The sequence below is a fragment of the Somniosus microcephalus genome, chromosome 5 (assembly GCF_052327205.1).
Source record: "Somniosus microcephalus isolate GS21.2 chromosome 5, FLI_Smic_1.0, whole genome shotgun sequence".
Lineage (NCBI taxonomy): Eukaryota > Metazoa > Chordata > Chondrichthyes > Squaliformes > Somniosidae > Somniosus > Somniosus microcephalus.
This window is the reverse complement of record NC_140991.1, coordinates 285,060,005-285,084,347: the sequence shown is the minus strand read 5'-3', so window position 1 is coordinate 285,084,347 and position 24,343 is coordinate 285,060,005. Positions and strand designations below refer to the sequence as shown.

The 24,343-nt window shown below is 45.7% G+C and overlaps 1 protein-coding gene across 10 annotated transcripts in view; it reads right to left on the bottom strand.

The window, feature by feature from the left end:
* The window catches only part of LOC147117789 (solute carrier family 12 member 7-like), a 257,428-nt gene that overhangs the window by 21,533 nt on the left and 211,552 nt on the right, over positions 1-24,343 (bottom strand). For 7 of the 10 annotated variants that reach the window (XM_085989073.1, XM_085989066.1, XM_085989063.1 and 4 more), the window contains 11 exons: positions 21,887-22,061; positions 21,190-21,308; positions 19,522-19,620; positions 18,690-18,809; positions 18,459-18,563; positions 15,689-15,857; positions 13,730-13,925; positions 10,131-10,300; positions 9,289-9,420; positions 7,883-7,990; positions 504-611 (listed from right to left, as the gene is read on the bottom strand). In XM_085989073.1, coding sequence (XP_085845199.1) covers positions 504-611; positions 7,883-7,990; positions 9,289-9,420; positions 10,131-10,300; positions 13,730-13,925; positions 15,689-15,857; positions 18,459-18,563; positions 18,690-18,809; positions 19,522-19,620; positions 21,190-21,308; positions 21,887-22,061 — 1,501 coding nt within the window. The remainder of the gene's footprint in view (positions 1-503; positions 612-7,882; positions 7,991-9,288; positions 9,421-10,130; positions 10,301-13,729; positions 13,926-15,688; positions 15,858-18,458; positions 18,564-18,689; positions 18,810-19,521; positions 19,621-21,189; positions 21,309-21,886; positions 22,062-24,343) is intronic. The other 3 variants (XM_085989072.1, XM_085989067.1, XM_085989070.1) reach the window with 1 other exon arrangement.

Sequence of the window (24,343 nt, the reverse complement as noted above, 5' to 3'; positions counted from 1 at the left end):
AGTCTGGATTTCAATGCAGTGAGGGAAACATGGCACATTTAACCTGGCATTCTGCTCCGATTCAAAACATCCAGACAACTGAATTGTTTTTGGGCTCTGGTTATGTGATTGGCTGTGAATAGCTAGATGATCCAATCCGATCACAAAGTGGCTTCCAGGTTAAGTTGCTGCAGGAGAGAGTTTACATCTGCGATTGGCACTGGTTCACTATGCAGTAGAAAGCTTCCTCGCTTGACCCTTCATTTAAAAAGACATACCACATTTGGCACTCTGACCTCTCCTCAGTGCATAGCCTGAGTAAGCAAAGCATCATCATACTTTGAGGAAAGGGATTTGCCACTCTTCAAATTAAAACAGAGAAAGACGTAGCGGAAGTGCACATTTAGACAGAAAAAGACCTTCAACAGGAGAGAGAAATCCCAATACATTCTAAAATGATCCACAAAGGGCATTTCAAGAGTTGTAATGATTGGAGAAACGTAGTCATGGGAAATGTAGACTACCTCTTCCTTAGGGACATCATCAGGTTCCATGGCCTTGAATTCCAAAGTAGGGTGTGCAGAATTCCTCCTTATAGTAGCACCACGAGACTCATCAGTGAGGCCCTGAACCTGGGATATGAGGGGTGATCAGCACAAGCAAGCAATCACAATCAGTTAGTCAGCAGTATTAACAGCAATTAGTATAATCAACATAATCAGAGCGCCCCTCACCACTGATCGCGTGCTACTGGTTTGCTTTGAAAATTATGTAGGATGCTGCGGGAAGGAGGTGCACAGATTATCGCAAGTAACCTCGCCGATCTCCCGCAGAGTTCTTGATCTCACCTGTACCACCATGGCAAGGGTTCTACTGAAGTGTAGGAGTTTGCCTCACAGATGGGAGCGGAAGAATCACTCCAGGCCTTCTTGAAAACTCCTCGGTGGCCATTTCAGAGGCCCAGGAGCAGCTAGTACACCTGTCCTTGGGTGGCGTATGAACAGCGAGTGTCGGGTAAAGAAAGCAAACCTTAAATTATGACATGTTTAGGGTAACTGCCTTTTTGACAAAAGCTAAACTGTACAGGAGTGGGGTGAGGAGGAGGAGGGCAGCAGATGGGATTGTGGCTTCAGCTCTGATGTTTGCTTTGCAGCAGATTCAATGAGAGTCTCAGTAAAATTAACAAGCACAGTTTTCACACCACAAGGGACAAAGTGAGGAGAATGAACAATTTAAAAAAAAGCCTTTTGGCGCCAGGTTCTCACCGTAGAAATTTGGAGACCGTTTACTCCAATACTAGACTATTTAGTGCTAACAGCAACACAGGTGTGCTAATCCAATACAATACAATACAAATCGCTTTATTGGCATGATAAGGTACATCTTATGTTGCCAAAGCATCTGTATTGATCCCCTGTATTGATCAATTCAATACCAATACAGCTCAAATAACAGGATACAATTGTATCTCAGTTTATATACAGGATCCAATTGTGGAAGCCAGTGTCCATTACTGTGCATCCCCGACACCAACTATTGATATGCAACCAAGTTTACTGAAAGTATATTAAACCACACACCTCATATACAACACTTGAGTAGTGCTTATGACGGTGCCTTTTCTTAAATAGCTCCCGCATTACCAAGTGTGACATCGACACAGGTGTGTCATGAACTGATGCCAATCCCCTCAGCTCCAGTGTCCATGTTACTGGGGCAGTATACTTACCTGGAGTCTGCAGGAGCCGAAGATGATTAGAATCAGAGGATGCTACACATGGGCAGGAGCTGGGAGACCCTATCTCAGCAGGGTCAGGATTGAAAGAGAAAGATACGGAGGGGAAGTGATAAACAGAAAGTCCAGGGCAGACAGGAGAATGGGATGGGGCTAGGAGTGGGTGACCAGTTTGGATACTTACAGCCAATCACGGTCTCCAAATAAGACCCATTGGGGTAAATTTTCATCTTCACTGTACGTGCGTTAATCTGATAGAGCAGAACGCCCACCCTCTGTAGAGTAACTAGTTCACAATTGGAATGAGAATCGTGCGGGTTCCAAAGGGCGGGTGATCTGCGCTGTCAAATTACCTCCCAGAAGAGGAACGCTGAGGACGTCATGGATAGCACGTTTAATGAGCTCGTCACACCGCAGGTAAAGGCTGTACAGGCAGGAAGGGAATGGGTGACCGTCAGGCAGAGTGGTAGGCACAGGCAGGTAGTGCAGGGGTCCCCTGTGGCCATCCCCCTCTCAAACAGATATACCGCTTTGGATATTGTTGAGGGAGGTGGCTTATCGGGGGAAGGCTTATCGGGGGAAGGCAGCAGCAGCCAACTTCCTGGCACCATGGGTGGTTCTGCTGCACAGGACGGGAGGAAAAAAGAGCGGGAGAGTTATAGTGATAGGGGATTCTATTGTAAGGGGAATAGATAGGCGTTTCTGCGGCCGCAAACGAGACTCCATGATGCTATGTTGCTTCCCTGATGCAAGGGTCAAGGATGTCTCGGAGCGGCTGCAGGGCATTCTGGAGGGGGAGGGTGAACAGCCAGTTGTCGTGGTGCATATAGGTACCAACGATATAGGTAAAAACAGGATGAGGTCCTAAAAGCTGAATATAGGGAGTTAGGAGGTAAATTAAAAAATAGGACCTCAAAAGGTAGTAATCTCAGGATTGCTACCAATGCCATGTGCTGGTCAGAGTAGAAATAGAAGGATATTTCAGATGAACATGTGGCTAGAAGAATGGTGCAAGGGGGAGGGATTCAAATTCCTGGGACATTGGAACCAGTTCTGGGGGAGGTGGGATCAGTACAAACTGGACAGTTTGCACCTGGGCAGGACCAGGACCGATGTCCTAGGGGGAGTGTTTGCTAGTGCTGTTGGGGAGGGTTTAAACTAAAATGGCAAAGGGTTGGGAACCTGTGCAGGGAGACAGAGGAAAGGGGAGCAAGGATAGAAGCAAAAGACAGGAAGGAGAAAAGCAAAAGTGGAAGTCAGAGAAATCAAGGGTGTAAATCAAACATGGCCACAGTAAACAATAATTCTAAAAGGTCTAAGAGTGTTAAAAAAACAAGCCTGAAGGCTTTATGTCTTAATGCAAGGAGCATTCGTAATAAGGTGGATGAATTAGCTGCGCAAATAGATGTAAACGAATATGATATAATTGGGATTACGGAGACATGGCTCCAGGGTGACCAAAGCTGGGAATTCAACATCCAGGGGTATTCAATATTCAGGAAGGACAGGCAAAAAAGGAAAAGGAGGTGGGGTAGCTTGCTGGTTAAAGAAGAGATTAATACAATAGTAAGGAAGGATATTAGCTCTGTTGATGTGGAATCTGTATGGGTAGAGCTGAGAAATACCATGGGGCAGAAAATGTTAGTGGGAGTTGTATACAGACCCCCAAACAGTAATGCTGAGGTTGGGGATGGCATTAATGGGAAATTAGAGACACGTGCAAAAGGGCACAACAGTTATCATGGGCGACTTTAATCTACATATAGATTGGGCTAACCAAATTAGTAACAATACTGTGGAGGAGGAATTCCTAGCGTGTATACGGGATGGTTTCCTGGACCAATATGTCGAGGAACCAACTACAGATCAGGCCATCTTAGACTGGGCATTATGTAATGAGAAAGGATTAATTAGCAATCTTGTGTGAGGCCCCTTGGGGAGGAGCGATCATAATATGATAGAATTCTTCATTAAGATGGAGAGTGAAGTAGTTGACTCAGAGACTAGGGTCCTGAATTTAAATAAAGGAAACTACGATGGTATGAGGCGCGAGTTGGCTAGGATCGATTGGGGAATGTTACTTAAAGGGTTGACGGTAGATAGGCAATGGCAAACATTTAAAGATCGCATGGATGAACTACAGAATGTTTTCATCCCTGTTTGGCATAAAAATAAAAAATAGGTGACTCAACCATGGCTAACAAGGGAAATTAGGGACAGCATAAGATCCAAGGAGAGGACATATAAATTGGCCAGAAAAAGCAGCAAACCTGAGGATTGGGAGCAGTTTAGGATTCAGCAAAGGAGGACAAAGGGATTAATGTAAAGTTAAAGCACATGGGATTGGGGTAAGGTACTGATTTGGATAGAGAACTGGTTGACAGACAGGAAGCGAAGAGTTGGAATAAACGGGTCTTTTTCAGAGTGGCAGGCAGTGACTAGTGGGGTACCGCAGGGATCGGTGCTAGGACCCCAGTTATTCACAATATATATTAATGATCTAGACGAGGGAACTTCATGTAATATCTCCAAGTTTGCAGAGGACACAAAGCTGGGTGGGCATGTGTGCTGTGAGGAGGATGCAGAGAAACTCCAGTATGATTTGGACAGGTTGGGTGATTATACTGCATCTGCCAAATGTGGATAAATGCGAGGTTATCCACTTTGGTGGCAAAAACAGGAAGGCAGATTATCTGAACGGCAATAGATTGGGAAAAGGGGAAGTGCAACGAGACCTGGGTGTCCTTGTGCACCAGTTGCTAAGGTAAGCATGCAGGTGCAGCAGGCGGTTAAGGCGGCAAATGGTATGTTGGCCTTCATAGCAAGAGGATTAGAGTACAGGAGCAAGGATGTCTTGCTGCAGTTGTACAGGGCCTTGGTGAGACCACACCTTGAGTATTGTGTGCAGTTTTGGTCGCCTTAACTGAGGAAGGATGTTCTTGCCATAGAGGAAGTGCAGCAAAGATTCACCAGACTGATACCTGGGATGGCAGGAATGACGTATGAAGAGAGATTGAGTTGATTGGGCTTGTATTCGCTAGAGTTTAGAAGAATGAGAGGGGATCTCATTGAAACTTATAAAATTCTAACAGGACTAGATGCAGGAAGGATGTTCCCGATGGCGGGGGAGTCCAGAACCAGGGGTCACAGTCTAAGGATAAGGGGTAAGCCATTTAGGATTGAGTTGAGGAGGAATTTCTTCACCCAGAGAGTGGTGAACCTGTGGAATTCTCTATCACAGAAGGCAGTTGAGGCCAATTCATTAAATATATTCAAGAAGGAGTTGGATATATTTCTTAAGGCTAAAGGGATCAAGGGATATGGGGAGAAAGCAGGGACAGGGTACTGAATTTGGATGATCAGCCATGATCTCATTAAATGGCAGAACAGGCTCGAGGGGCCGAATGGCCTACTCCTGCTTCTATCTTCTATGGTTCTATGTTTCCCCCTTTATACTTAAGCTTGGACCCCAAAAGTACCATTATTATGGGTTAGTACAGAATGGTCTAATACATCAGCTGTTCACAATCAATACAGATTTAACCGGCACCCTTGAACTCAAGATTGGTCAGAATAAAAATCCAACACAAATTATCACTGCATGCTGCAACCATTTCCTAACTGCAATAATGAAAGTGTATTTCTACCTGCATACATTTTGTGTTATCTATACGCACACATCAGTTTTTATTAAAGTAAGCTTTTAAAAAAAAAACTTTAGTAAATTTCTCCAGAAGCCTGGCCTCGCCTCATTCCTGCTTTATTATATTATCAGCTATGACACCAATCGTGCAATTGTTGAACAGATTCCTTTAGAACATTGGTGCTCAGTACTGTTCTTCTTTAGCGGATATATGGCAAAGACTGATTATATTTCTCACATAGTCATCAATTGCATATTTCATATTTACTTAACATTTACTTACACATTCATTCATAAAACAAAACTAACTGTCCATATTTCAAGTCGATGACATCTAGGACTGCATTCTAGGTCAAAAATCACAATTCTCCAACTGGAGGATAAAAGAGTGAAATGGCTCTTGGGAACTACGCATGCATTAAACTTACAACATTATTTATATTCCCTACTGAAGACTGTGTTTAGTCAGCTTCCCCTAACCATCGCAGGGCTTCACCCCCATGACCCATTTGTTCCTCAGCTCAACGCCTGACCAGATGATCAGCTCCTTGGTCTTGTCTCCTGATCAGCGACCATCCGTTTTGTGCCTTAGCTGAAGTTGAATTTTACCTCAACAGTGCATTACTGTGCTGCAAAGATGGAGCTGTTTTTTTTTTTTAAAAGTTGGCCTGTAAAGCCACAAAGCATAATTGTTCTCAAGTAAACAGAGGCTGAGATCATTCGGAGTTTAATTGTTACTTGGTCACAGAAACTTAGCAAATTGTCAAATGCCCATCTGTTCTGGCTTCAGGGCAGAAGCTGCACCATTAAAGTGACTGGATTTACTTCCATCAATTTTTTTTTTTATTTTTTATAAAAGGATGGTTAAGTTTTACATCTGTAGACATAATAAGTAGATGGAATAACCACAATGTACAGAGGCAATTAAAGCAGGTTTACATATATTGGGCCTGGTGGCTAAGAGCACAGAAAGAGTTGGATATTGTTTTTGGGTAACAATAGGTAATTTGCATGTTCTCACATGCCCCAGTAAACTTAATTCAGTAGTTGATAGTCAACGTATAAGGGGCAGAGCTCCAGGCAGAAGGGAAGTGTGAAGCCTTTCCTCTGGTATTCAATCTAGACTTTTTGGTTTGATACAGAATGTTGATGTGCAGTAGCTCTTAGGCTCATGGTGATCTGATTTGTTAGGCCAACCTTGGCTCAGTTGGTAGCACTCTCGCATCGGAATCAGAAGGTCAAGGGTTCCACCCCAGAGACTTCAGCACATGGTATTCAGCTGACACTTCGGTGCAGTACTGAGGGAGGTGCTGTCTTGCAAAGGAGACGTTAAACCGAGGCCCCGTCTTCCCTCTCAAGTGGACGTAAAAGATCCCATGGCACTATTCAAAGAACAGCAGGGGAGTTCTCCCCAGTGTCCTGGCCAATACTTATCCCTCAACCAACACCAACAGTAGATTATCTGGTAATTTATCTCACTGCTGTTTGTGGGACCTTGCTGTGCACAAATTGGTTGTGAAGCACTTTGACATTCTGAAGATGGGAAAAGTGCTATATAAATCCAAGTTGGTTCTTGCTTTTTAATGCTTGTAACATGTGCTGCTGCTCGGGTCCTTTTCCTTTAAAGGACTAACAGCCCGGTCACATGGCTTTGATGTCAGACTGCGGACTCTCATGATCAATATCATGATCAAGTCCGCTGGTCTGTATGGCTTTGGGCTGTACTAAGTCAAGGAGTCAACGGGTTTCCAATATTCCATCACTGAGCAGATTTAGGCCATGTAGAAAATGGGCGTAGCCGACAGTGAGAAGCAGACCTCAATTTTGAGGGCTCCCACTCATCAATCTCCTTTTCAACCTACTTGCTGCACTTTTTTCATCCCATTTACCAGTCCAAGGAGCTGTTTATGACTAAATGGTCGTCACCCAGCAACCTCTTCAGACACGATCAACAGCTTGCTGAGTCGACAATCATGAACCCATGATTCAGAGCAGTTACCCCAACCTACACCACTTCACAAAAACTTTGGCCAAACTCCTGCCTTATGACATCAAACACTAAGCTCGACTCACTTGACTGATTATCTCAACAATCATTTGTTGTGTTTATTAACTAATTAGCATGCGTCTGCTGCAGGCAGTAACTGTTTGGGGTCAGTCAGCTTGGCTATAGCCTTCTTTCAGCGATAACCCATTGGAATTGCTTTCTGGGCTCTTATCTCTTTTACTGTAGATGTTCAATATACTTGTTTTCATTGATGCTGCAAGAATATTGAAATGCCAATACATCACTATACTAAACTCTAGTAGAAATTATGCAAAACAATTTTTAAATGAACATGTCATTAGAAGTATAACAAATAGATGTGAATCATACAGCGAACCTGCAGACAAATTCTGTTTAATTCAAATATTAATACTTCACCACGATGAACAAAATTTGGCATTACTATACTCTATTCCATGTGACATTATGTACAATTCTAAGGCAGTGGTGACCAGGGTCGCTGCTAAAACAAGCTTACCTCTCGTTCTCTCTCATTCTTCGAGAGCTGCATTTGTTTCAGCATCTGAGACCTCTGCTCCATCACCAAGGTTCGCTCGTATGTGAACGCTGAAATATCGTTGTCAAGCTGGGAATTTTAAAAAAAAGGACAAAGCCCCAAAGAGTAAATAACGAACCCTCTGTGTGTCGGCCTTAGCTCAGGATCTTAAATATACTGTTTTTCCAAGAAATTATGAAGATTGTACTCCTTTGACTTTAGAAGATTCAGGAGTGACCTAATTGAGGTGATTAAAATGATAAGAGATTTGATAGGTTAGATAGAGAGAAACTTATTTCCTCTGGTGGGTGAGCCCAGAACAAGGGAGCATAGCCTTAAAATTAGAGCCAGGCCGTTCAGGGGTGATGTCAGGAAGCACTTCATCACACAAAGGGTAGTGGAAATCTGGAACTCTTCCCCCAAAAGGCTGTGGATGCTATGTCAACTGAAATTTTTAAGATCGATAAGATTTTTGTTAGGTAAGGGTATCAAGGGATATGAAGTAAAGGCACGTAAATGGAGTTGAGGTACGGATCAGTTATGATCTAATTGAATGGCAAAAGAGCCTCAGGTGGCTGAATGGCCTACTCCTGAACTTATGAAAAGAACGCACTTTTGACACCGTTCGGAGACCAACATCCTGCATCCCAAAGGACACCCGAAAAACGTTGCACTTGAAATTAGGTCAGGCCATTTAAAATTTTTTTTTTTTTTTTTTTTTTTTTTTTTTTTTTTTAAAAAGGCGTTCCTGGCGGCCACCTAAAACAGAAGTAAGTCCCCTTACATAGGCCAATGAGGGCCACAATGCCCACTCGCCGAGCCTGCTTGTGCCTCCAGATCAGTCAGCGACCATCAATGGAGGGCAAGTTTCTTTGTAAAAATTTAATTCACCAGTCGGGTGACGGGCCTACGGAGGTGGGACAGGAACCAGCAGTTTGTCCAGATTATTCAGATGAGGCCCGAGGCCCAATTTTGAGCCGGCCTTTTGCTGCCCAGTTCGGGCATGTGTTGCTCCCGCAAATGCCCCTTCGGGCCCAAAACCGGCACCAGCGAATTTCTACCCCTTCCCGTTGGATGGTGCCCCCAATAAATCTAAATTGAGACTTCAAGGTTCACCACTCAACACAATCGTACAAATAATTCAAGTGACGGATAGATCTCTGCAGACCAGAGCTGTTGTGAAGTTCGTTGAATGTCGCCAACTCAATTAGGTTTAAATCGTAAAACAAGGGGAGGGGCGAGGAACAGAGGAAGGAACGTAGGAACAGTATTAGGCCATTCAGCCTCTCGAGCCTGCTCCGCCATTCAATTAGATCAGGGGAGCGAATGATTGATCCCGCGACCGACAGGCTTTTGTTCCTATTCTGAAACGGCCGGGCAGTTCTTACCATTTCCACCACCTCTACCTCGGCATCAAGACGGAGCTGGTAGAGGAACAGCTGAAGGTCTTTCTTCATCTGGATGCTGTTATCGTCTATCTGGGCGACGGTGAAGATACGCATCTTGCACTTCCGCCAAACCTGCAATAGATCCACCAGGTCACTCCTCAAAACAAGCCACCTTGATTGTAAACAGCAACTGGCATTTATACAGCACCTTTAATGTAGTAAAACGTCCCAGGGCGCTTCACAGGAGCGTAATAAGACAAAATTTGACACAGCCACATAAGGAGATATTAGGACAGGTGACCAAAAGCTTGGTTAAAGAGGTTGGTTTTAAGGAGTGTCCTAGAGGAGGAGAGGGAGGTGGAGAAGTTTAGGGAGGGAATTCCAGAGTTTAGGGCCAAGGCAGCTGTAGGCACGGCCGCCAATGGATGGGGCAAAGGGAATTGGGAATGCGTTACGGGCCAGAATTGGAGGAGCGCAGAGATCTTGGGAGGGTTGTAGGGCTGGAGTCGGTTACAGAGATAGGGAGGGGCGGGGCCACGGGGGGCTTGAAAACAAATGGTGAGAATTTTAAAATCGAGGCGTTGCTGGACCGGGAGCCAATGTAGGTCAGCGAGCACAAGGGTGAACGGGACTTGGTGTGACTTAGGATACAGGCAGCAGCGTTTTGGATGAACTGCAGTTTACTGATGGTGCAAGAGGGGAGGCTGGCCGGGAGAGCATTGGCAGTCAGGTCTGAAGGCAACAAAGGCACGGATGACTAAGGCTGCATTCGTAGCATAAGAAGTGAGGGGTTAAACTTCCAGACACACAACTAAACCTCTTTGAATGTGTAGAAGGTTTACCTTATGTTGGCCGAGAAGGAACGGCAATAACATCAATAATCCCCCGTCGTGGACAATCCACCAGATATCAATGGTGCCTCCGGCGAAACGCTCCTGGTTTGTCGGGAAGGAATCTATGTTCTTGGTCACCAGCAGCGCTTGGTGAGCAGCTGTCGTTTCACGTACGGTGTCTGCAATGAGACGGAATCTGCACATTAACGACCGTGGCTCGCAACTCCGCCTTCTACTTCTAAAAGGAAGGAGTGGTTTCTTTCGAGCAAAGATGAGATCCATCGAAACGCGCTTTTCCTCCACCTCCCCCTCCCCATGAACTGACTAGCCGAATGTGGTACTGAGTCACCCAGACCAGGTTTAATTCCCAGTCCCTGCTAGGAACAGAGGGCATGGGTAGAAGGAAAGGCAGAGATGAACCTTCGCAGCACCCTTGGGTTGTGGCGACAAGTGTGGGGGGGGGGGGGGGGGGGGGGGGGGGGGTGGAATGAAGCCAAAGAAGTTGGGCCAGAGCAAAGAAGGATTAAACTGGACTGAGTACATACATACATGATCAGCAGTCACTCCCCTCATATAACAGTAGCCCCTAGGGAGAGTCCCGGGTGGCCAACACCCGTATAGGTGTTCTCCAGCACGAGATCCACTGTCACATGAACCTTATTTATCCAGCTTCTCAAAAAACTATCATACAAGTCTCTCACTCCTGGGAGGAAAGTCATTAACTGCAGATACTGATCATTCCATTCTATTGGGATGGTAGCGTAGTGGTTATGTTACTGGACTAGTAACCCCGAGGCCTGGACGAATGATCTGGAAACACCAGTTCAAATCCCACCATGGCAGCTGTGGAATTTAAATTCAGTCAAAAGCTGGAATAAAAAGCTAGTATCAGTAATGGTGACCATGAAACTACCGAATTGTCGTAAAAACCCATCTGGTTCACTAATGTCCTTTACGGAAGGAAATCTGCTGTCCTTACCCGGTCTGGCCTATATGTGACTCCAGACCCACAGCAATGTGGTTGACTCTTAACTGCCCTCTGAAATGGCCCAGCAAACCACTCAGTTTGTACCAAACCGCTACAAAGAACAGCGATTCAAGAAAGCGGCTCACCATCACCTTCTCAAGGGCAATTAAGGATGGGCAATAAATGCTGGCCTTGCTGCCGATGCCCACATCCCATGAACGAATAAAAATAATTCCACCATTTAAAAGTGAGCTGTCAGCGCCACCAGCTGTCTGTTGATGGGAGTGCAGTGATCCAGAAACACTGCCTGTTGCGTCAGGGACCACACAAAACACCTTCATGCAACTACTGAAAATAGAATAGCACCTTTTATGTCTATTTAAAGCACTTAAGGTTAACTGTTAACTCTCCATAAAAAAATACATGCCTGACATGCTTATAAGATAATCAGTTTTACAATTCAAAGGATAGTGTGGATTAGCAGCAGGCACATTTTACTTTTGTTTATAAATCTCCAAGTCATATGTCTACATTAGGTTCCGTCATTAACTGAGGTGTCCTAAATGTGTAATTAAATAATGCGCCAAACAACAGGATGTGTAACCACAGTGAAATATATTCAGAAGTATTGTATAGTTTATCAAGACAAAGCAGTCTGCTTGATAGGCAGCCCATCCACTGGCTTAAACATTCACTCTCTCCATCACCGGCGCACTGTGGCTGCAGCATGTACTATCAACGTGATACACTGCAGCAACTCGCCAAGGCTTTGCCGACAGCACCTCCCAAACCCTTGCCCTTCACCTGGAAGGGCAAAGGTAGCAGGTTTACATAGGATTATATTACATAGGTTATACGGCACAGAAACAGGCCATTCGGCCCAACCAGTCCATGCCGGCGTTTATGCTCCACTCGCGCCTCCTCCCGTCTCTCCTCATTTAGATCTTTCAGCATAACCCTCTATTCCCTTCTCCCTCATATGCTTGTCTAGCCTCCGCTGAAATGCATCTATACAATTTCCTTTAACCACTCCCTGTGGCAGCGAGTTCCATGTTCTCACCACTCTCTGGGTAAAGAAGTTTCTTCTGAATTCCCTATTGGATTTCTTGGTGACTATCTTATATTGATGGCCTCTAGCTATACTCTTCCCCACAAGTGGAAACACTATCAAATCTATCAACATTTTTCATAATTTTAAAGACCTCTATTAGGTCACCCCTCAGCCTTCTATTTCAAGAGAAAAGAGACCCAGCCTGTTCATCCTTTCCTGATGTGTATACCCTCGCATTTCTGGTATCATCCTTGTAAAACTTCTCTGCACCCTCTCCAGTGCCTCTATATCCTTTTTATAATATGGCAACCAGAATGTACGCAGCACTCTTAAGTGTGGTCTAAACAAGGTTCGATACAGGTTCAGCATAACTTCCCTACTTTTCAATTCTATCCCTGTGGAAATATACCGTAGTGCTTGGTTTGCTTTTTATTATGGCCTTGCTAACCGGCGTCGCAGGTGCACGGGAACACCAGCACCTACAAGTTCCCCTCCAAGTCAAACACCATCCTGACTTGGACATGCAACGTCGTTCCTTCACCATTGCTGGGTCAAAATCCTGGAACTCCCTACCTAACAGCACCTTCACTGCACGGATCGCAGGGTTCAAGGCGGCGGCCCACCACCTTCGCAGGGGCAACCAGGGATGGGCAATGAATGCCAGCCTTGCCCACATCCCGCGAATGAATTAAAAAAAATATTAGTGTCCGGCTGCACTGCTCAGAATCTTGGGACGACTATCCACAATTTGATACGAGGGCAGAAGCACACGGGGCACACCCAAAGCGACTGATGTGGATTAGGTGCATTCCTGAAAGTTACTTCTGGTACCAGGAAGGAAATAACTTCACACAACACATGGTTAAAGAGGTTTGCGGAACTTCGGTCTGAGGTGGTGTCTTTATAATGAAGGAACCAAGGCAGAGCCAAGTTTCACTCCTGATAAAAATTTGATAAAATTATGTTGATGTTTCATTTGTTTTGCCCACGCCCCTCAGTGGTTCTTTGCAAACACGATGGGGGAAGGAGGCAGAAGAGATCCATGTGCATATCACCAACTTCATTATGTACTTGAAATGTGACTTTATATTCCCACAAGAGAAACATAGGAACAGGAGCAGGCCATTCAGCTACTCGAGCCTGTTGGGCCATTTAATCAGATCATGGCTGTTCTGTACCTTTCAAATCCACTTTCCAGCTTTTGTAACATATCCCTCGATACCCTTACCCAACAAAAATATATTGATCTTAGTCTTGAAAGCCTCAATTGAGGCCCAGCATCCACAGCCTTTTTGGGGACGAGATCCAGATTTCCACTACCCTTTGTGTGAAGAAGTGCTTCCTGATTTCCCTCCTAAATGTCTAATTTTAAGATTGTGCCCTCTTGTTCTGGATTCCCCCACCAGAGGAAATAGTTTCTCTGTACCCACCCCTAAGCACCTCAATCAGATCGTCCCTAAACTCAAGGAACAAAATGGAGCCCTGGTGGATTCTGAAAACGCACAATAATTTGAACGTTAAACTGGACTTGGTGCCTCTGCGACTCATTGTTCAATTATTCACTGAATGTTCGCGCAACGTAATACTGACCTACGAAGCTCTTCCAACCTACTGGGCCACCCGTTTGCCTCCATAGCTCTGGCCATGCCACCAGCACGGTGTTGTGTTTCATTCCTCCCAGGCCGGACGACTGGATCAGGTGGGAGACCCCATCTCGCAGGTTGGATGACACCACCACGTGGCAGAAACCTTTGGTCTTCTCCAGCGTCATCAAGGACTTGATGTTCTGTCAAAGCAAACAAAACAGGAAAATATCAGGAGGGGCAAAGGCACAATCTCCACTTTTGTATCTATCGGCTATGCTGGTTAAGATTGCTGGCTCATTTTATGCAGTCGCATGCACAGGAGGTATTAATAGGGACCTGCTCGGTGGTGAAGAGTTCCAACCCAGACCACAGCAAAATGGAGGCACGCAGGCTCAGTTCCTCCACTCTGCCGAGTTCTGAATCTCAGTAATGCCAAGGCCAAAAGTTTCCAAACCCAGGAGGAGGAGAAAGTGGGGCAACAATCACCAGACCACCATCACAGGGCACCTGCCAGCCAGTTGCAGAGCTGCATGAGTGGAAGGCTGAAAAGCAGACACGTCACCTGCCCTCTCAAACCAGTAAGATTCAACAACCCCTGAATAGGAAGAGAGGCCAAAACCAGGAGGGTTTTACAGCTTTTCTTAATAAAACTGAAGCTGCAGTGAAGTTTTCCAAAACCTTCAGTTTCCCACCATTTACCTTCATGTATGGCAAATAAAACATCATGATCCTCTCCCCCACCCCCCTCAGCACGATCGACAGCCCCCCCCACCCCCCCATGCCAGATAATCACAGTGCACTGTCGACAATGGGTGTAGAAAACCCTCACCACCAATTTCTCCGGACTCACTCTATAATAGACTCCTACTCTAATTCATTCTTTCGCATAGTGAATATCCGTTACTATCTAATGTTAAGTTGCAATGGAAATTCTCTCTTGGTTGTGAAACTTTGAAAGAATCATAAGGTAGTTAGCTGTGCTTTAGATTCTACACTGGGGCATCCAGAGGACAATTGTTAGTCTAATTCTAGGTGCCAGTCAGATGGATGCCTTTGGTCAACAACACACTGCAGTCTTGAGAGGACATTCAAAAAGTTTACTTACAACTCCAACGTGTCATTTATTGTCACAAATAGAGGAGTTAAGGTGCAAAATATTAAAAAATATTCCAGGCCACAACCAATACTTGAACTCAACCTTCATGATTGATCAAAATCAGTTCCATGTAATGCACTTTCCCGTGTTATATTTTATCGTTGCACTAACTTGGTTTGTCAAATAGAATGGAACAGTTTTGCAAATCTAGGATGCACTTGCAACCAGTGAGAGCTGGCCCTATAAATCCAGTCGCATGGCATCTCCATTTCCATAGACTTTCTAGGTTCACTTTGCAGCAGCTGTCAACAGAGGTCCACTGAATGCTGATGGAAAGGTCAATAGTCCTGTGGAAAATGGCCTCAGTCTTTTTGGTTCTGTCGCTGTTTTGGACTGCACGGTCAATCTTGCGTTCTAGTTAAAAGAGGCACCATCGTTGTGAAAAGCCTTGGTTTGGAACTACACAAGACAGCGAGGTGAACTGCCTCAAAACGCACCACTGCACCTCTGGCCAAGAAACATCAGTGCTACAAAAATGATGAACCTCCCCCCTCAAACAAATCATAGAATCATACAGCACAGAAGGAGACCACTCAGCCCACCGTGCCTGTGCCAGCTCTCTGAAAGGACTATTCAAACAGTCCCACTCCCCTGCAAATGTTTCCCTTTTACATATATATCCAAGTCCCTTTTGAAAGTTACTATTGAATCTGCTTCCACCACCCTTTCAGGCAGAGCATCAGGCAAATCGCTGAATATTCATCAGTCAATATAATGCCCCTGTAAATGAACTCAAACTGCCGAGCTATTTCTGGTCAAGGCCACTCGTGTATCAAGCTTGCTGGATGTGTGCAGTCGGAGATGTACCTGCTCGGCATTCTGCACATCAGAGTGCCTCTCCAGGAATGTCCCTTCCAACACCGAGCCAACAATGGTCAATCCCTTGCCAGCCTTGAGCTGTGTGGTGAATGACAGGAGTCGAGGGTGCTTCACATTCTGGTCCGCATCCAGGTTCAGCAATATCAACAGTTGAGGCCTGAATTGGGAGGCAGAGAAAGAGGGAATGGGGAAGTAAAAACAAAAAAAGTTAGATAAACAAGCAGTGTCATTTTTGTGATCTGCAAGATATTTTTCTTTACCTTTTAAAAAAGTAACCCTACTCTGGGGTGCACAAAAGGCCAATCAAAGACTGCCACTCATTTTTTTTCTTCTTGCCCCTGAACCCACCTGTGGCTAGAACAAAATGGCAGCACCTGGTCTCCAGCACGGTCAACGACACGGTTTGCTTTTTACCTGCAGTGTTGCACCTCTAGCGGCAAGTGGACACACCACTTCGTGCAGCGGTACTCCGCACCCGAGTCCAGCACTGCCTATGTTACATCCCGCCGCTGCCTCCCGACCCACTCCGCCGCTGCCTCCCGACCCACTCCGCCGCTGCCTCCCGACCCACTCCGCCGCTGCCTCCCGACCCACTCCGCCGCTGCCTCCCGACCCACTCCGCCGCTGCCTCCCGACCCACTCCGCCGCTGCCTCCCGACCCACTCCGCCGCTGCCTCCCGACCCACTCCGCCGCTGCCTCCCGACCCACTCCGCCGCTGCCTCCCGACCCACTCCGCCGCTGCCTCCCGACCCACTCCGCCGCTGCCTCCCGACCCACTCCGCCGCTGCCTCCCGACCCACTCCGCCGCTGCCGCCCGACCCACTCCGCCGCTGCCTCCCGACCCACTCCGCCGCTGCCTCCCGACCCACTCCGCCGCTGCCTCCCGACCCACTCCGCCGCTGCCTCCCGACCCACTCCGCCGCTGCCTCCCGACCCACTCCGCCGCTGCCTCCCGACCCACTCCGCCGCTGCCTCCCGACCCACTCCGCCGCTGCCTCCCGACCCACTCCGCCGCTGCCTCCCGACCCACTCCGCCGCTGCCTCCCGACCCACTCCGCCGCTGCCTCCCGACCCACTCCGCCGCTGCCTCCCGACCCACTCCGCCGCTGCCTCCCGACCCACTCCGCCGCTGCCTCCCGACCCACTCCGCCGCTGCCTCCCGATCCATTCCACCGCTACCTCCAGTGGCCTCACGGTCAATTCCAAATGCACAAATAAGAGAAAGAAGACATCGCCCAAGGGAGATGAAAAACACAAATGCCACCTGAAGAGTTCCAACTCTGTTAATGATGCACTGTTTATAAAGATTGGTTGGACTAAGAGATGCAAAGTGAAACAAACAGAAATGAATTGCTCCAAAGTTAAACACACTGCTGACCATCACAATTCTCTTTACCAATGACTCCCATTTACATTAGACTGTCCCTTCCTATGGTGACTCGTCTCATTGACTAGGTCAGTGCTCAGTTTCCAATGAGGCATTGGGGTAATTTTTAAAAACTGGATTGCCAGGGTAGCACTCGGTTTGTTGGGATTGCGAGTTCGTAATATTATCCCAGCTGACTGGTGTTACCTCATTTTCATAGATGTTCGGTAAAGGATGGGTACCAATCGATTACAAAATCTTTGGTGCTTACTGAAAACAGGGCCATATATAGGATCCCATTCCGAATGCCTTGGATGATGAGGAAGTAACCGGATCATCCTGGTTGAGTTTGATGGTAAAACGCACTCTTGGAGCAGAGCTCTGGGAGTGTTACTTTGCATGAAACCCAGGATATAATGGCCTTGAAATTGTGGTCTCTGTGACGGCGTACTTTCAGAGTACGCCGTCGGACTCCATTTGAAAGGCCCCGCAACTTCTGGATTTCTGCATGCGCTTGCACGAAATCCGGAACTTGCGATCTGTCCAGGTACGCCTTGGCAGATCATTCGAACCGCCTGAAAAATGAGTATTGCTGGCGCAGAGTTGAGCTATTTGTCCAACAACTGCCCATACATCTCTTACGGCGGGTAAAAGCAGGTATAGGGCCTGCTTGCAACAGCGTAAGGGTATATATAAGGCTTAAATAAAACATGTAAAAATCAAAAATTATGCACATGCACTTTAAATGAGTTTATCCAAATATTGGCCCGGATTAAGATGCTTAAAATTATTTATCAAAAAATTAAATTTTTATTGAGGTTGGTGCGATGAAGGAACTTATGAATAAATTTGCAATTCAGTACATTGTTTAATTATTAAAAATTCTGTACATTGTATGATTATTTGGAGATTCCCTTCGTAAATGATTGCAATGGAATTCTCCTTTGTCATTGGAGGATCAGGCATAAGTGATCCCAAGGACACTTCTGAACCGCCCGTGTCCCTGGGCCATTATGCTGCCGTCTGCCTGGAGGCCCGAGACCGCAACTCTTCGCAGCCTGGGTGCCAGGAGGTACTGTTGTAATTGTTTCACGGGTCGGTGGCGTACTCCAGATGTATGCCTTCGACCGCAGTTTCTAGGCCATCGTCCCTGATGCTGATCTTGAGTGGCCAACAGTTCGATTCTCAGCAGTAACGTCCCTCACTTTATTGAGCGCAAAGAGCAAGTCACCAAGAAAATTAAAACATACCAGCACATGCAGAATCAAATGTTGTTAATAAGCAGGCACCAAGCTTTGTGCTTATGATTGAAAGCCCCTTTCTGGAAAGATAAAGTTTGAACAGCTTTAAAGATTTGAATTTGCATTTGCAAACTCTAGTTCTGATTTTACCTCCAGTTCTTCGTGTGAGGTGGGCCATCCTCCAATCGAAGCAGAGCATATCGAGCCGCATTTAGGGACAAGCCTCTAATCCCATCACCCCATTCTTTTTCAGCTCTGAAAGGAAACATTAATAAAATGATTTCTCAGAAAAATGGGCACAAACAAATATTCACTAGGTCAGCTAAACACTCTCTTTCATATAAAAATGTTTATAACTACGGAAGGTAGCAGCCACCTTACCCTCGATATTCAATGTACTTGTAGATGCATCCTGCTATTACCATGGCAATCAGTGCATAATACCAGGAACAGATGAACATCAAGGCAAGACATAAACTCATTCCCAGGAAAGACAAGGTCCTAGAAATAGAATACTTATAAGTAAGGGACTAAAACCAGAACATCTTCAGACACATCGGAGTCCTGTGTACTAGGCATGGAGCCAAGCTCAGGTAAATTTGAAGTCATAGGAACTCTCTTCTTTCCCGCCTACAGGAAAGGTTGAGATTGTATGCAATACGTTTTATGGCTCAGAAATGTGTTTTGAGGCTGTTGCACCTATGGAAAGAGGCCCTACAACCTCCAGCGTCAGGGTAACAACCAAAGAAGTCCAAAAGCATACTGGACGGCACCATCTGATGCTACTAAGTGCGCATGCCACGGCTGCAAACTACATCTACGCTAGCCGATCACACCAAAAGCAATGTAAAAAAGTTAACCAAATATATAGCACTGCGTACCATACAAACATGGTGCTCCATTGGAGATCAGCTGTCTGCACAATTAGACAATTATATAGCGCACGCAAGTAATGTTGTCACTGTTATTTACATAAATTACCTGGTTCTAAAGAGATTGGACTACACAATGGATTATACTAGAAGCAGCTCAAAGTCAGCTTTCTACAGCTAATGTACAAGGTGGCCTTATGTAAAGAGGTCTGTTGGAGAAGTTCCACTCCCAGATAATTTGAGACAATTTATTCTACCAGTGAGATAGCACAGTAAATGGCAACTGAAGTTTGTTGCACTCATCAGTGATTGTTTCTTTGTTTGTGGTGCTTCTGCCATACCAGTGATAGTATTTGAATCGTGGCCTCCAATTGGGTGTCCTCAAGAGTGTTTGTAGTGCGCATGCCAGGTTCACAAACATGTAACACATCAAGAAGAACCTGAGGGAAAGGAGAAAAAAAACATTTAGTATAAATTAAAATGATTTGCACCATTAAACTTAGTGCTTTGTGACTGTCTTCCCACTTTGTAACACGCTTGATCTCCCAGTTTTTCTATTGTCAGCTCATGTCAGCTTAGCCTCTTGTTTCAAATACTCCGCTCTGACGCTATCCACTCCTTCACTTGTTCCCTGTCCCTCTTGCATCAAATCGGAGTTCCATTGTTCCCGTATCTGCCCTTAAGCCATTGGATCAATCATTCTTCCAAACTGTAGCTGGCTCCCACAGTGCCTCTCCATGCAACCGCACGGGCTAGATAGTCAACAACGGAAGCCTCGCAGTTTTGCAATGTTTCAGTCCAAATAAGCACTTTAGATGATGCCACATGTTGGAAAAATGAAGCTCGAGTAACTTGCATCCGTCATTTAAACTTTGACAATGGATCATAACATGGAGTTCACTATGCAGTTTATTTTTTGTCTGCGGGTTTTGGAATCATGCTTTGATCTGTACTTTTGTTGTTGATGGGTGAGAACCTTGTCCTTGATGTGCAATGAGGCAATTTAGAAAAGTGTCCAATTATTATGCTTTACCACTGTCAATACTGCTCGATTATTTGCTGGTCCATGACTTAGTCCTTCATTTCTCCCCTAATCAGTTCCCAGTGTCTCCAGTCAAGAGTGTACCACAATCCTACAAATGTATGTAGAAATGACCCACTCTTGTCAAGTTTAGACTTTTGTCAACAATTGGGTACTTTTGACAGCATTACTATTCCACATAGGATGAAAACTCTCTACTTCCTGCATTGTTCACTACTTATCTTGGATGACTAAGTGCTGCAGTTCAGATAATCCCAGCCTATTTTCACACACGCTCACCCCAGCTCTACGGCTATTTGAGAGCGTAGTGTGACCATCTGCCTCTTCACCTCTTTATGCTTTTCCGTCTAATTCAGCAGAGATTACTGGTATACCTGCTCACCCCAAACACACTGCTCCTCTGACCCTTTTCTGCATCTTCTTCTCACCACCCCGCTCCCTCCCCCTCTACTATTGGCAGCAGAACCTTCATCTGCAGGACTTCTACTCTCTGGAAGTCCCTCCCTAAACCTCTCCATTTCACCACCTCCCTCTCCTCTCTCCTCCTTTAAAAGCCTTCTTTCAAAAACTAGGTCTTCAACCAAGCCCAAGCTTTCGGTTTCCCCCCAGTCCCCTCTCCCAAACTGCTCCTTTCCTGTCAGACACCCATTTTCTTTACGGCAATCTATGAAGCACTTGGGACATTCTTTATGCTGAAGGCGCTATATAAATGCAAGCTGTTGTTATATACTGCTGAGACACTGGAGAAGCGAGAGAGAGAGAAAACAGAAATGTACATCAGAGAGTCATGAATGAGGTGGGGGAAAAGCAATGTGCCCATCAGGTATGTACATGAAGATCTCAGCAGCTAACACCATTGGCTTAGGACATGTGACAACCCACTAAAGCCGAGTCCTATTTAAGAGATGGAAACAAAACAGTCTCTTCAGTATCAAGTTGATTGGAGAAAAAAAAAATCTATACTTACATAGAAAGAATGGGAGCTACACTGTCAAGAGAAGCGATCAAAATGCCAATCTCACAAATACCAGCTGTGAGCAGGAGGGCCCATGTTGGTTCACCGTTAGCCTTTCCATGGCCAAAGACCTGTTTTTAAAAGTAGAAAAGTTATATCTAAAATCGGTTTATCTACACAGTTAGATGTCTTGCATGTAGCCTGCGCACATCACGTCACAACTATGCCTGCCATAGTTGGGTCATTAGGAGTATCGAGTGACACACAGTGAGGGTGGGGTATATACTGCACATAGTAGGAAGCACAGATATACAGTTAACATTAATAACAGAAAATGCTGGAAAAACTCTGACCTGAAACGTTAACTCTGTTTCTCTCTCCACGGATGTTGCCTGGCCTGCTGAGTTTTTCCAGCGTTTTCTGTTGTTATTTCGGATTTCCAGCATCCGCAGTGTTTTGCTATTGTACAGTTAACATTACCTGCGAGGGCTCTGGGTCTCGGGAGTACCCCATTTAGACTCATATTTTCCAAGAAGTATGTGGCCTCTTTATTTCTTCTACCAAAATGCACCACCTCCCCCTTACCTATACTGAAATTCATTTGCCATTTACATGCTCATTCTGTAAGTTTGTTAACTTCTTCTTGTATTTTGTTAACATCTTCTTGTATTATGTTTAAGATAGCTTCCCTGCGCTTATTTGCACTTACCCGTAGGAAAGGAACGATCCCGTCCCTGGCAATGGCCTGCATTAGTCGAGGGGCCCCAGTGAGACTCTGGAGACCGGCACCACATGTTGAAAAGAACGAACCAATCACAATAACCCAGGGAGAAGGCCAGGCCAGAGTCCCAATGACAAGGTTGCCGTTTACAGACTCGCCAAATCTGGAAAAAGAAAAAGAAAATTAAACTGCCTTTAAATGCAAGTTTTAACGATAGGATAAGAAAATTAGCAAAAAAGTAAATCCATCAGATATAGGTCTAGGAACACAGGGACAATCCAGTACAGACAACCAATTTAAATCTGTAGCTCCCTCATTGGTTCACAACGATGCAAGAGCTGGAGGGGGTGAAGTGAATTCCTGAGGTATTCAGAGGATATGTTTATGGACAAATTAGCAGCAGGACAACTGGTGATCGCAAAGGGGGATTTCCTCACTAGCCACCTCCTTTGAGACATGGATCCATTGAACAGTCCGAGAGGTCAGGCACCTGCGGGAAATTCTCCTTCGCAATCCCGCCCAAAATCGTGGCAAAGAACATTGGGGAATTTGGGCAGTGAGGACTACTGGCACCATACGGCCCTGAACAGGATTCCCCACTCCCCCGACTTGGACCCTGCTGGCAGTGGTAGATTCTGGGAAGCAGCTGTAAAGATGATCTGTAACTCAACTCTATTTGCCCGTCTTTATCCATATCGCTTGATACCCCTACCTGAAGAGCAACAAAACATGCAGATAGGAGCAGCACAACATCACCTGACCATTTGCCCTGGACATAAATATCACTTGCATTTAAACTTCAGGTAGTGGCTGAAAACTCTCAATATATAGAAAGGCTTCAGATATTCTAAACCTATTAGGGTCCATTTTAACAAGGCAAAAAATAAAATTAATTCCATAACAACTGTCTGTGTGGAGTTTGCACATTCTCCCCGTGTTTGCGTGGGTTTTCTCCGGGTGCTCCGGTTTCCTCCCACAGTCCAAAGATGTGCGGGTTAGGTTGATTGGCTATGATAAATTGACCCTTAGTGTTAGGGGGATTAAATACGTGGGGTTACAGGGATAGGGTGGGATATGTGTTGGTGTAGGGGTTACAGGGATCGGGTGGGATATGTGTCGGTGCAGGCTCGATGGGCCGAAATGGCCTCTATCTGCACTGTGGGGTTTCTGTGATTCTGTGAACTGCTGTTCTATACTTAGAACCCCAAGCGCCAGCCAAATAACTAACAGTTAAGGGTATAACACATCAGCAGTGAAGCTGATCAGCTCGTGATATGTCGTGCTATTATCTTTTAGTAGAGCATTAGCAAAAATAGAATTCGTGGTATAATAAATCAACCTATCACCTTCATATCTTGACTGTTGGTGCATGTCAATTGTTGAATCAACCACTTAGGATCTCATCTAATCATGTGTATCATGGAGCTACATGACCCGGTGTTGTAAGTAAATCGTGCTTGACTAATCTACTGGAATTTTTTGAGGATGTAACTGGTAGAATACATAAGGGAGAACCAGTGGATGTGGTGTATTTGGACTTTCAGAAGGCTTTCGATAAGGTCCCGCATAAGAGATTAGCATGTAAAGTTAAGGCACATGGGATTGGGGGCAAGGTATTGACTTGGATAAAGAACTGGTCGGCAGACAGAAAGCAAAGAGTTAGAATAAATGGGTCTTTTTCCGAGTGGCAGGCAGTGACTAGTGGGGTACCGCAGGGATCGGTCCTTGGACCCCAGCTATTCACAATATATATTAATGATCTAGACGAGGGAACTAGATGTAATGTCTCCAAGTTTGCAGACGACACAAAGCTGGGTGGGCGTGTGTGCTGTGAGGAGGATGCCGAGAAACTCCAGTATGATTTGGACAGGTTGGGTGATTATACTGCATCTGCCATGCATCTGCCCAATGTGGATAAATGCAAGGTTATCCACTTTGGTGCCAAAAACAGGAAGGCAGATTATTATCTGAACGGCAGTAGACTGGGAGAAGGGGAAGTGCCAACGAGACCTGGGTGTCCTTGTGCACCAGTCACTGAAGATAAGCATGCAGGTGCAGCAGGTGGTTAAGAAGGCAAATGGTATGTTGGCCTTCGTAGCGAGAGGGTTTGAGTACAGGAACAAGGATGTCTTGCTGCAGTTGTACAGGGCCTTGGTGAGGCCACACCTTGAGTATTGTGCGCAGTTTTGGTCGCCTTATCTGAGGAAGGATGTTCTTGCCATGGAGGGAGTGCAGCGAAGATTCACCAGACTGAAACCTGGGATGGCAGGAATGACGTATGAGGAGAGATTGGGTCGATTGGGCTTATACTCGCTGGGGTTTAGAAGAATGAGAGGGGATCTCATTGAAACTTTTAAAATTCTAACAGGACTAGACAGACTAGATGCAGGAAGGATGTTCCCGATGGCGGGGGAGTCCAGAACCAGGGGTCACAGTCTAAGGACA